This window comes from Myxine glutinosa, chromosome 12, assembly GCF_964187855.1.
Source record: "Myxine glutinosa chromosome 12, kmMyxGlut1.1, whole genome shotgun sequence".
Taxonomy (NCBI): Eukaryota; Metazoa; Chordata; class Myxini; order Myxiniformes; family Myxinidae; genus Myxine; species Myxine glutinosa.
The window spans coordinates 13,615,402-13,629,166 of NC_136272.1; the positions used below are offsets into that span (position 1 = coordinate 13,615,402).

At 46.2% G+C, this 13,765-nt stretch overlaps 1 protein-coding gene across 2 annotated transcripts in view; it reads left to right on the forward strand.

Annotated features, from left to right (window-relative positions):
* The window catches only part of LOC137438210 (protein CASC3), a 78,399-nt gene that overhangs the window by 38,039 nt on the left and 26,595 nt on the right, over positions 1 to 13,765 (forward strand). For both annotated transcript variants that reach the window (XR_013621044.1, XM_078766483.1), the window contains exon 3: positions 11,798 to 11,847. Coding sequence is in view for 1 of the 2 variants with exons in the window: in XM_078766483.1 (XP_078622609.1) it covers positions 11,798 to 11,847 (50 nt within the window). In the remaining variant the exon portion in view is untranslated. The remainder of the gene's footprint in view (positions 1 to 11,797; positions 11,848 to 13,765) is intronic.

Below are 13,765 nucleotides of genomic sequence, written 5' to 3' on the forward strand. Positions count from 1 at the left end.
GCAGGTACAGGTGTGTGGAGAGAGTTGGAGTGAGTGGTACGGAGTGGTGTGCATGGTGCGAAGGTGTGGATGGGGGAAGAGTGGACCCCTTTCACGAGCACCCGGGGCGGGTAGTGTAAGTGTTAGGTAGAGGGTGCAGGTAAATTGTGGTTGGATATTGGCATTTGTGGTGCGGTTGCAGAATGGTGTTGTGAATGGGTGCATTAGTGTTGTGGAAATGGCTGGGCGTGTAGCCTGTTAGTGTGTGTAGTTGGTTGAGCACTCCACCACTGTGAGGATGTCGGCCAGGTGAGGCCGCAGGTGGGCTCTGGGAGCCGGTAGTTGTGAGTGGGTGCCTGAGGATCCCGGGTGTGGATCGGGCAGCCCAGTGCCAGAGAGGGCACGGAGTGGGGAGAGAGCCAGAGGGCCTTCCCCTGGTAGTTAGGTTAGGGTAAGGAGCAGGTAAGCTCGGAGGCAACTGCAGTGGTGGAGGTGTGCAGGTGGGTAGACCCACTGGGAGAGGTACACGTCGCAGCCCAGAAATTGTACGAGGGCACCGGGAGATGAATCGGGGGAGTGAGACCCCAAATTGAAGAGCACCACAGTTTGGCCAATGGGAATTGGTTTTTAGAACCCATAGTGTAAGAGGGCCAATGGTTTGGCCGGAGAAAGACCCCGGGTAGTGTAAAGTTGTTAAAGTCATTTAGGAAATAGTTAGGATTGATGAACCTGTCGCACCATACGCAGCCACTTGCCTGTGGTGATGATGATGACTCCACACCTGTGTTTTCTTTGTTTTGTGCAGGAAATGAGAATTGCTGTGAGGATTTGTGAGACGCATCACGACGTGGATGAGACATTGGGGTGATTCCATCTCTCCCTCCCTAGGAGGGACTGATGATGAATTGGTGATGGCAAATTTTGATGTTGAGTTGAAAATGGCAAATTTTGATGAGAGTTGAAAATGGCAAATTTGATTGGTTAGGAGGGAGAGAAGACGAATTTGGTATATGGGAGGAACGGGGAAGACAGTAGGGATGTTTGTGGATTTGTAAAGTAGATGTTTATGGGTAGTGTTGTGTTTTGTTGATACAGTAAGGGGTAAGGGAGGGGCCATGTAGGTTACCTGGTGGGGGGGGCGTACGGTAGGAACGTACCTGTCTCACCTGGTTCCCATGTGCCCCCAGTGTGCATCACCTTGCATTGCGTGCACTTTTGCGCCCTTACCACCTTGCTCACTTGTCTTGTTTTTGTCTCCCACCTCCGAGGATCTGGCTTTGGGGTAGAGAGAGAGGAGAGAGAGGTGCTGGCGACGCAGTTGTGGGCCTGCACTTTCGCTGCTTGCTGCCGGGATCGATACACCATATGGACCGCAATGTTTGTGGCCACCCACGATGGACCGCAGTTCGTTTGCGGCCAAGCACCACCCGGGGATGGACCTATGGGTCAACGTGGCACCTATGCCATACAGGTGAACCACTTTTAAGTAACACCAAGTGCATCACAAGAAGAGCAAGAGACACCTGCAGGGTTAGGGGTTGTTGAAGTTATTTTTATTCCAATGAACAATGGTGACTGCACCGATTGGTGGTGGGGTGGTGCTGTTGATGCTCGGGAAAGGGTGCTCTGCACGTTATTAAAGGCCGTCGGCCACAGAGCACTCGTGGGTTGGTGTATCGATGTTGGCAAGCGCGCTCTCTCTATGCATAACATCTGCATGTGTTCCTCCAAAGACAGGTCCTGGATCGTAGTGTAAATATCAGCGTAGTCTTGTAAATAATGCTCCCTACCGGCTGTATGTTTAGTTTGAGGATTCTTTCCGGATTCGGTTATCCTGTGGGTGTGTTTCTGAGAGGAGAAGGGTGCAACGTCGCAGGGGGACATATTTACTCATTTGTGAATATCTATAAAACTGTCGCACTCAGGGTAGAGTTAATAGTAGAGGGAACTACATTGCGTGCCACACTAAAGTAGGTAAAAATTTATCGGGTCGGGACGCCCCGAGGGTAGAGAAGGGTGCAATGTTGCGAATATGGAATTTGACCTCCATATCCGCTTGTAAATATTCCCCTATCTTCTCCGATACTCCCCAACTCTCCCCTTACCCCATTCCCTAGTCCCATTGTCTGTAAACAACACCCATTAGAGCCGATCTTCCCCTTCATTCCCCCATTAAATGTCGTGCCCAGGTCCCCCGCACCACACGTAGACAATTATAGGACATCTTGCTAGTTATTCTTAATCTATGTCAGTTAAGGACTTGTTTCCATTAATTATGACTCTTCGTTGCACCAGAATGTGATGATATGGCACCAGTAGGAGTTTAGGACCTTCCCATACCTCCCCGCATCTCTTCCCATCATCTCAAGCTCCAACAACAACCACAACAACAGCGGCTTTGCGTCCTCACTCCGGCTCGGTTGGCCGCCATTGAACATGTGCTCGACGGGGTTACCCAGAAGGGGGCTCCCTGTCGGCCCCTCGTCAAGGGCGGAGCCGGTAACCCCCGCACCCAATGAGAAGCCATGGGCCGATGCCATATGGGGCGGAGCTAACGAGCGAGGGCGTGACTCCCCGCCGGATATACGCGGCCCCGCGCCGGACGTGACGTCAGATGCGCCCCGAGCTTGGAAGGAAAAGACGCCACCCCCACGAGCGCTGAGCGACCTCCCCGCATCTGCTGGACACCACCGTACGTGATTCTGTCCCGGAGCCAGGTGCACCTGAGCCATCGACTGCCGCTTTCCTTGCCATCAAATCCCGTGTGAGTCAGCGTTGTCCCGTTTATCTGTGGTCTGTCTAGGGTTAATATAAGGTTGTGTCTAAGTGCCCACCTTCCTATGTTTCCCTCTTGTCCCTGTAATCTAACCTTTTTCCGTACGAATATACTTGAGAACTGAACCCCTGGTGTCGTATTGTGTCATTATAATCCAGCCGGGTGTCTTCTTTTTCTTATTGAGCCAGCATAGCGCGATTAGTCAACATTCGGGCACAATCGGGTAACTTGTACGGATACGGCGGCCATCCCGCTCGGCCCACCATACCATCAAAGTCGTATCTGTAACAATATATTGTTGCGGTTTTGAGTTTGTACATACAATAAAGGTTAATTTCCCCCTCATAGTTTAGTCACACTACAACACGTAGCCTCGCGATAGTTCAGTTATTTCTTAGTATGTGTAAGCATAGTCCTTTTCCTGTGTTAGTTTTGCGTTGAGTAGAATAATGAGAGTTAGGTCCCTTTCATTGCCTTATGCCGCCTCAATACTGTGGTTTTTGGCACAAATTAACACGAGGCAGGCCTGACAAATCGAGGCAAGACCGAAGGAAGGCGGAGGAGAAGCCGACGGTAAGAGCAAGCCGCCAATCAGGGCTCGAAGGGAGTGGCTTAGCGCTGCGTCAAAAGGCGTGGTTAGAACATTCGAGCGAGCTAAGGGGGTTGGCAATATAACCCGTTGCGCAAAGCCCCCCACCGCAGTTCTGCGGAGAGGTGAGCTGAACCAAGTTCTGAGGGAGGTGTGCTGAACCAAAGAGAAGAGAAAGAGGGTTCAAGAGTTGAGAGAGTTCAAAGAGAGAGAGAGAGAGAGAGAGAGAGAGAGAGAGAAGATGCGCATGAACCAAGTTATAAGGCGCTCTTCAAATTAAACGTTCGGTTGAGCTTGAGGCAGAACCTCTATCGAGTTACGCGAGTGAGAGCGTGCCGTTATTTAATCGCGCTGTGAGAAACCGCCAAGCCTGGCGAGAGACGCGTACATTTTCCCGCCTGCTTGCTCTGCTTTGTTCGAGAGACGCGCTGCAAGAATCCCTCCCGCCACCTGCTTGCCTTCATCGAGGGACATGCTGTGACCAGGGAGAGCCACACCGGGCGAAGCCGTTCCTGGACGACCAAGTCGGCGCGTTCAGCGCGTGAACATCATCCTCCCTTCATTTCCCCCTGTGAGTGTGATCGGGGCCGTGTCTGGGAATAAGTTAAGACTGCTTAAGTTCTGCTCTGTGTCTCTTCGACTTGTACACAATAGTGTAAATAATCATTCCTTTCTGTGTTCTTCCTTTGATTCTACCGCTTTTGTGTTTTTCATCATTGACTAAGCGTGGTACGAATAAAACCGCTCGAATCGGGTTCCAATACCAGAGATCTGCATGGACCACGTGGTACGTCATCCGCTCGGACGTACTCGAATTACGCGTGGCTCGTGCGAGGCTAGATTCCCCGCTTCCGCGACGGCGCAGGTACTTAGGTACGTGCGAACATCGTCACGGAACCCTACCCTGCGTTTGCCCGGGAGGGGCGATTCAAGTCTCGGTTGCGGCGACCCAAAAAAGAACAAGGGGCTTAATCTCCCCTTGGTAAGGGCAGGAGGGTCGCGCGGAACCGTAACAATATTTATTTATTTATATATATATATATATATATATATATATATATATATATATATATATATATATATATATACAGTGGAACCTTGACTTACGAGTGCCCCAACTTACGAGTTTTTCGAGATACGAGCCGTCGCTCCGGCGGTTTATTGCTTTGAGATGCGAGCCGAGATCCGAGTTACGAGCTTTCGCCACCCGGTCACGTGGTTATCTTGCCGTTCAAGTACAGTATCTCTGTCGTATAGCGCTGCATTTTAGTTTTCGCATTTCGGTTATTTTGAGTTTACGCCGCCAGGTGGGTTCTGGTCACGTGGTTATCTTGCCGTGCACGTACAGTACGTATCTCTGTCGTATAGCACTGCATTTTAGTTTTCGCATTTCGGTTATTTTGAGTTTACGCCGCCAGGTGGGTTCCGGTCACGTGGTTATCTTGCCGTGCACGTACAGTACGTATCTCTGTCGTATAGCGCTGCATTTTTTTTTCCGCATTTTGGTTATTTCGAGTTCACGCCGCCAGGTGGGTTCTGGTCACGTGGTTATCTTGCCGTGCACGTACAGTACGTATCTCTGTCGTATAGCGCTGCATTTTTTTTCTCGCATTTTGGTTATTTCGAGTTCACGCCGCCAGGTGGGTTCTGGTCACGTGGTTATCTTGCCGTGCACGTACAGTACGTATCTCTGTCGTATAGCGCTGCATTTTTTTTTTCGCATTTTGGTTATTTCGGAAAATTTCTTAGTTTTAACCATGGGGCCTAAGAAAGTGAGTGGCAAGTGCAGTGCTGAGAAGAAGAAGAGGATGATGTGCTTGGATATAAAACACGCAATCGTCGAAAAACATGAGCGAGGTGTCGAGGAGGACGTATATAACGGCAGAGGAGAAGAGCATGCCAGGCCACAACTTGTTCAGAATGCCGGCGATAGCTCGCCTTCTCTTTGTGGAAAACACGGTGAGATCCTTAACATCCAACAACTAATGGGACGCAAACGGGGCGCCCAGTTTAGCGGTACACACATTGATGAATCACCCTGCCTGTGATTCACCCATGACAGGTTATAGCTGGGTCGGGATTCAAACCCAGGCTGGACAGTTTAGACTTTAGAGTCAAGTGTGCGTACCTCCAGTCCAGGCCATCCTGCCAACTTGTATGCTGCATACAGGTGAAATATAAAGCGCGAGATATTTTTATATATACTGTATATTAAAAAAAAAATTGGTGTGCTTTTTGGCGGGCTGGAACGGATTAATAGCATTTCAATGCATTTCAATGGGGAAATTTGATTTGAGATACGAGCAATTTGAGTTACGAGCTCGGTCACGGAACGAATTAAACTTGTAAGTCAAGGTTCCACTGTATATATATATTGTTACGGACGCGGTTAAGATGTTATTTTGACCGAGCGGTGGTATTACCGCGACCGAACAGTTATTCCCCGACTAATACCCGATTTGCCCCAAACTTTGGCCGGATCGCGCCACCGCTATTCAATCGGGAAAACTCTAAAGCGACCGAATACAAGGAGGAAAAGGGAGAAGACGTACAGAAGAGTAATTGGATTTATTATTTACACATATAAGCAAAAAGACAGCAGTCACGTTTATTTACAAGCACATGAGACGCAGGTGACACAGTGAAAATACTAGCTTATACAGACTTATTGTTACTACCCAGGGACAAGACAAAAGACAGACTACGAGCACACTTACACGGGGAATGATGATAGGACTGGCGGGAGATGGATGGCTGGCGGGATAGGATGGCTGGCGGGATAGGAAGGTCCAACTGGTCCTGCCCCGATCGACTCGTTGGGCAGCCGCCGCCCCTTCGCGGCCCTGCTCCAAACTGCCGTCCAGGCCTCACGCTGCTGTGGCTGCAGTTGCGGTGGCTCCAGCTGCAGCAAAATGCAGTTGTGGTGGCTCGATCTGCAGCTCAACTCTGGACTTCCCTCGCAGTTTCGGTGGCTCGATCTGCAGCTCAACTCTGGACTTCTCTCACAGTTTCGGTAAAAGCTCATCATCTCCTTTTGGAAACGCCCTGCCGTGGGTTATATAGGCCCCACCCCTCAACCTTCGCGAACCTCCTCGATGTTTCTCTCCACACCCTCTCCAAGTCCAACCCCTTGTTCGTGGTTGGTTGAGTGGGGCTGACTCACTCCTCCCCTCTATGACGAGGTGGGGACCCGCCTTTCTTCCCCAACCCTGCCTCGTGGTCAATGGCGGCAATTGTTGGAGCGGAGGTAGTTTCCAATCGACGAAAGGGGGAATGGAGGTTTTTGGGAATGGGAATTAAGGGAATCTATCTCTTTCACTGGTGCAATGGAGTATTTCAATTAATGGGAGACACAGCCTTACCCTAAAACACATAATAAGATATAAGCTATCAAACAGGGGTATTCTATGATTAGCTGTGGTGTGGATGCTTTATGGACTAATTATGGGACGCCCTTTGACCTTTACACAGCTCCGGAGGCAGGAGGCGCAGAATAACAATAATAATAATAATAAAGCACACAATCAAAAAAAATACAGTCCTCATATCCGCAACAATATATATATATATATATTTGCATACATACACACACTCCATCAGTCAAGCCCAAATGGACTCGAACCAAGTTACAATGCCTGAAATAAATTGTCTTGGGACAAGACAACAAAAGGCCAGGAAGACCCAGAAGAAGCTCCCCAAGAAAAGACAAACACTGGAAGTTGCTCATCTTATGTGATAGGAGAAAATCAAGTCAGCAGCTGACAAGTGAAATGAGAGGAGGCCTGAACATGAATATGAGAGCAACCTCACCAAATGAGGCAGCCACCACAGACTGAATTCACCCCCAATAAACCACTGCTGAGATCACAGAATTAGTTGAAAACACTGAAATTTGAAGGCAACACCAAGATTGGACGACTGAACAATGGAATTGGGTTCTCTGGTCTAATGATTCAAAGTTTGGATGTAAGGGATGCCAGTTTGTACACACAAGACCTGGAGAACATTACAACATACAATGGTGGCAGTCTCTGTGACTGCCTGGGGTTGTACCCCATCTTTGGTATTCGGAAACTTATTAAAATCAATAGGATGCTAACAAAAGAGAGTACAAGCAGATACTGCAGCACCATGCAGTTCCTAGTGGATATTGTTTTATCGGGGGAAGACAACATAATGTCATTTTTCAACAACATAATGATCCTAAACATACTTCCAATGACCGATGTAGTAAATCAGTATTTGGAGAATAAGGTTACAGCCAGTGTGCTCCCAGAGTTTGGACATTAGTCCCATCGAGCCCATGTGGGATTATCTGGAAATACATAAGAATACTGGTCGCAGTTTGAATCCCGAGGGTCACGTCAAAGCAACCCCAACAGTCGATCACTTCAAGACCTCCCTGCTAGATCTGCTTCTGATGACCGCATTATCATGCAGATTGGAAGTCTTAAAGTGGTCCAGTGCTGTGCTGATAGCTGTCACCTGACTGAATCTAATCTCAGGTCGAGCAACCTGTCATATGATGCGATCTTCTAAGCGGTGTGGAGACCACGGCCAATTATCCCTTAACGTGCCTTTATAAAACCACAAAATGGGGCAGCCACCACAGACAGAATTCACCCCCAAGCCAAGTGTACAGTCATGTGAAAAAGTAAGTACACCCCATGTAAAGTTTTGACTTTTTCAACATATTTCAACATACAGCTATTTGAACTTCATTTCAACAATATTGATAGATAAAGGTGATATAATATAACAAATATCATGAAACATTTACATTTGGTCGTCCATTGTATAATTTAAATAAACATAAATGCAAATTTCGCATGTGGAAAAAGGAAGTACACCCTTGGCTCTAATAGGTGGTATTGCCCCCTTTGGCAGAAACAACCTCAAGTAGGCATTTCTTGTAACTGTCTACCAGTCTGACATTGACTGAGAGAAATTTTTGCCCACTCCTCCATGCAGAATTCTTTCTTTCAGCTGTGCGATGTTTGAGGGATTTCTTGTATGCACAGCTCGTTTCAAATCCCCCCACAACATCTCGATGGGATTTAGATCCGGGCTTTGACTTGGCCATTCCAGAACCATCCATTTCTTTCTTTTCAGCCATTCCTTGGTGGATTTACTGGTATATTTAGGGTCATTGTCATGTTGCAAGGTCCACCTTCGGTTGAGCTTCAACTTTCCGACAGATGGCCTCACATTATCCTCAAGCACCCTCTGGTTCAATGAAGAATTCATAGTGGATTCTATGATGGTGAGCTGCCCAGGCCCTGATGCAGCAAAGCTGCCCCAAACCATAATATTTCCACCACCATGCTTTACAGTTGGTATCAGGTTAAAAAAATATATATAACCACCTTTAGAGGCCATTTTTCCCCGCAAAGCAGGGGTTGGCCTTTTTTGGGAACCGTGGTTGTTGTTGTTTTTTTTGGTCCCCTTTTTGAAGCAATGTTTTACGGCCGGATGCCCTTCCTGACGCCAACCCTTTTTGCCGCCTTTAACGACAAACAGGGAATTACCAGTGAACTGGTACTCAATTAGCCGACCTCGGAAGGATGACAGGCTGAGTCAACCCCCCTGGCGTTAATTCAGCGATTGACCGGTATTCGAACCCAGGATCCTAGGATCCTAAGCCGGCACCCTAGCCGCTAGCCCAACACCAGTTGGTATCAGGTTATTGTGGTCAAATGCTGTCTTTGGTTTTCGCCAAACATGTCTTCTGGTACTGTGGCCAAATAGTCTACCTTTGACTCATCTGTCCAGAGCACATTGTTCCGGAAGTGCTGGTGTTTGCCTAGGTGTTCATTGGCAAACTTTAGTCTTGCCCTGATGTTCTTTCTGGACAGCAAAGGTTTCCTCCTGGCACACCTCCCATGTAGATCAAATTTGTGCAGCCTCTTTCTGATGGTAGACTCGTGCACTTTGGCATCAACAGTGGCAAGAGCTACCTGTAGGTCCCGTGATGACATTCTGGGGTTCTTGGAGACTTCTTTCAGCATCTTGCGGTCTGCTCTCGGGCTGAACTTGCTGGGGCGGCCTGGCCTGAACAAGCTGGCAGTTGTTTGGAATCTTCTCCACTTGTAGATGATCTTCCGGACAGTCGAATGATTGATTTCAAATTGTTTGGAGATCTTTTTAAATCCATTCCCAGACTCGAAGGCATCTATAACCTTCTTTCTTAAGGCCTCAGAGAGCTCTTTTGATCTAGGCATGGTGACGCCACACACTTGAACAACAAAGAGCAAACCAAACTAAATGTCTGAGGTTTAAATAAGACAGGTTCCTCCAAGATCCTCTCTGACGATGTTCTAATCGTTTGCACCTGAGCTGGTGCACCTGATTCTAATTTCAGGTGTTTGAAGTAGTGATAAATTTTGGGGTGTACTTTTTCCACATGCGAAATTTGCATTTATGTTTATTTAAATTATACAATGGAGTACAAAATGTAAATGTTTCATGATCTTTGTTATATTATATCACCTTTATCTATCAATATTGTTGAAATGAAGATCAAATAGCTGTATGTGGAAATATGTTGAAAAAGTCAAAACTTTACATGGGGTGTACATACTTTTTCACGTGACTGTATTTGTAAAGGCAATAATGACATGGGGAGGGAATATACAAGAAGCCATCATAATAACCCGTACATATTAAATACACCCCTACCCACTGCCAGAATACGGACCCATGAAACAACGAACAAATGGCAGATCATTAATTATGTGTCCTATAGACCTATGACACTCCATGATAGAAAGACAAAGCGGGAATGACAGGCCAATAGAGAGTTCGGGCAAACCTGTGCAGAGCCTGGCAGAGAGATAGGTCCCTTGCAGCCTGGCAGGGCCTGGGTGATCTCCCATGCCGCTGTCTGGGGAGAGAAAAAGTTGTGGCTTCGGCTACGGCCAGGTGTGACTCAGGCTTTCTAGACGATTGATCAGGCGCAGCCTTCCACAACTCTGGTCAGAGCAATCTCCTCACCTTCCTGAGTCACCACCACCTTTCTACCCTCCGGCCTGTGAGACAGATGATGGGCCACGTCCCTCCCCATTCACTCACCATTGGACGCGGGCCCCATCTGGTGAGTGGGACGAGCCTGTCCACGTCCTTCACAGGACTGTACGCAGCCGGCACCCAGCGTGACGTTTTGCTGCCAAAACCTACGCTGCAACGCCTAGCACACATTAAAATAGGACACTTAGGATGGGTTCCAAAGGGTTGGGTATTAAAAAGTCAAAGGGGTTGATAATTTTAGACCTAGTCATTGGGAAAGGGAGAGGTTGTCTAACTAGCCATAAAAGCGACACAGATCTAATATCACAATTAATTACTTTACACTTGTGCAAAACATTCACTTTAATAAAATAACTACGCTATGTTAAGCATATTTAACCCCGAGAAGTTATTTCCACAACAATATTATTCCTACCTTCCTTTCGGGTTGGCTGGGGAATGTTTTTGGCCCAAGTCTTTCATGAGCCGACTGGCTCGGCTTGACGTTGACTGAAGGTGACAGGGATTTTTAATTTTTTTAAAGTGCTGGCAACAACTCGTATTCACCCCTTGCACGAACCCATGTCATCTTTAACATTCACCAGCAAGCAGTGCTGGTATATGGCTCCTCCCACTTAACGTCCTCCCCAATGGCAGGGGCACACATTGATGCAGGTGGCACTTTACAGCTGGGTAGAGATTTGTTTCCAGGATCAGGATGGATCAGAAGTACGTGTGCATACCTCTCAGCTATTTTCCCAGGCGTGTGCTTGTGCTCGTGTATGTGTTTGTGTATATTGTCACATGTTTCATGAAGAAGACCATGCATGACTTCCTGAGCCGAACTCGCATGCTTTTAAGGCCAGTCGGTCAAATTAAATGGTTTGTGTTGATGTCGCTGAGCGGAGTGACTGAAGAGTAGATCTCAAAGTTACATGCCCAAACCCTGCTTATCACTTGTGTAGGTGTGCTGGCAGAGGCACAGTACAGCATGATATTTAGCTATTTTACTCAATAAAATAACACTGGCAGCAAATTGACAAAATACCCTTCCACCTTCGTTGCCCTCCTCTCTCCCTCTCAGGTGGTGGAGGTTCAAATCACTCAGCTATACATCTCACTTTTTCTCCCTTCCTCTGAGCATCAGCAGAATAATCTTCTTCGGGCCATGATTTTCATGACAAAAAGAATATCGACCAATTATGTAATATTCAAACTTTAATGAAGAGCAACGCAATTCTAAAAATCCTTTTTATTGGGTTCTGTACTGACTCTATCTGTGTATGATAGTTGAAATTGATTATATCAGCTTGCACATGCAAGCATGGAAACGGCTGTAAAACGATGATGACATTTATGATGGTGATGATTGAGAAGGTTAATATGGTTGTTGTGCTTACATTTTTATTAAGTGGAAAATGTGATTTGTCCACAATCTCTGCATGCAGAAGTTGTCCTGTCTGAATATGAAAGTGCAGAAGAAGTTGCTTCCAATGTGGTAAGTTATTCTGATGTTGTTGATAAATTATGTTTGTCATATACATCATGATACTCAGCCTGTACTCTTGGTCCACCTGTTACGTGGCCAACTGCCATAGCCGAATATATATATTATATATGTGTACAGTCGTGGCCAGAAATATTGGCACCCCTGCACTTCTTTCAAATAACTCACATTTTGCTCTAAAAATACGTTTAAATTGACAGAAATATTTGGTCTCGACAATTCTTTATTTCACTGTTAATATTATAGAACCTTTGTTTTTGATTCAGAGCTTAATATATCCTTTTAAATCAAAAAATAAAAAGAAATGGTATTGACAAAATTATTGACACCCTAGACTTCATATTTGGTAGCACAGAGTTTGGACAAAATAACTGCAGTCAATCACATAACTGCAGTTCTGTATGTCAAAGATCAATGGTGAAACCACACCAATTGTTTCCAACGAACAAGTATTGTATTAAGATCACACAAGAATAACAGTACAAAAAACAATAGTAATCAATTGTACAACAAATATATCATTCCTATGATGGTACCATCAGTTTCGTACAATATAACTCACTGTGCTCCAAGTGAGCGAAAAGAACATCCCCAATGTCTCTATCCCGGCTTCTAGCCAAAGTTGATCAAATCCAGTGATCGTCAGAACGACGCTGTATCGAGACCAGAATCCCGTTCGGTTGACAGTGACAGTCACGCTGCCAAAGATGCGTAAAGGTGCCCTCAAGGCGACTGGGAAATCACCCCTTTGGATATGGACGTTCAACGGCTCCCTTTACGGCGAACCACAAATTTCCACTCAAAATCCATGTTACACACACACACCAGCTTAACTTCTGGATGCGGCGAAATGGTTGAAGCGAGGCAAAGAGCCCAGAGTGATGCGAAATCAGGCGCGAGACAAAAACGGCCAACGGGCCTCTTCTCGAGGCGCAACTGCCCTCAAACAACGATTCTCTTCGGAATCAACCGCAAAACCTGACATGCAGGTTGATCTGTCACAGCGATAACAACTCTGTCGCAGGAATCCCTTTCCCGGGAAACCCGAAGTTCACTCGTGACCCTCGTTCGCCAACGTTTGCTCAAGACCTCGAAGCAGTTCGGCTTCTTGTCCGACTCACTCGCTCCGCCTCCTTTTCCTCTTCTTCCTCCGGTTCCAGTTTCTTTTAAAACATTAACTTTTTTTACCTTTTGAAAATAGTAATCTCTATTTCACTTAAACGACAACAATAGTAGTACATGCAACCAAAAATGTCTACAGTGGATGAGAACCACAACAACGGAAGTGACGAATCCATAACACTAAGATGTCTGTGGAGGTGTACAACCAGTTCACAATGAGAGGTTTCTTTATCATCCACAATGTGATACATTTTGGTCTGGCATGTGGTCAGATGTGACAATTGAACAGCCTCTCATGAGATCTATTAAATCGTCCATAAACGACACAAACTCAGATATTTTTCTAATAATACCACCATAAAACTGAGAAACACCCGCTTCCTCAGGGGTGATCGTGCCCATTCAAGATCATGTGACTTCCCATTATCTTTGCTCAAACGACCTGCCATTATCAAAGTGAGGCTGCACCAGACGACCTTTATTCATGGACATTTTTTTTATGGACAGTTTTGAACGGTTTTCTGTTTTTTTTTGTTTTTTTCCCCGGGTATATTGGGTTTGAGTCGCATCAGTTTGCCAGATTTTAGCTTTCTACAGATGAGAAAGTACGAAACATTTTTCTATATATATAGGTGAGTGAGTGAGTTAGTCAGTGGTTAAAAAGAGCTCTAAAAATACCATAAATATATATGTAAGTGTATATATACAGACTTGGCATTTAATATGGAATATTTTTTTTGTGGGGGTGAACTTACTTTTCAAGATGTCTTAGAACCAAAAGTTCATT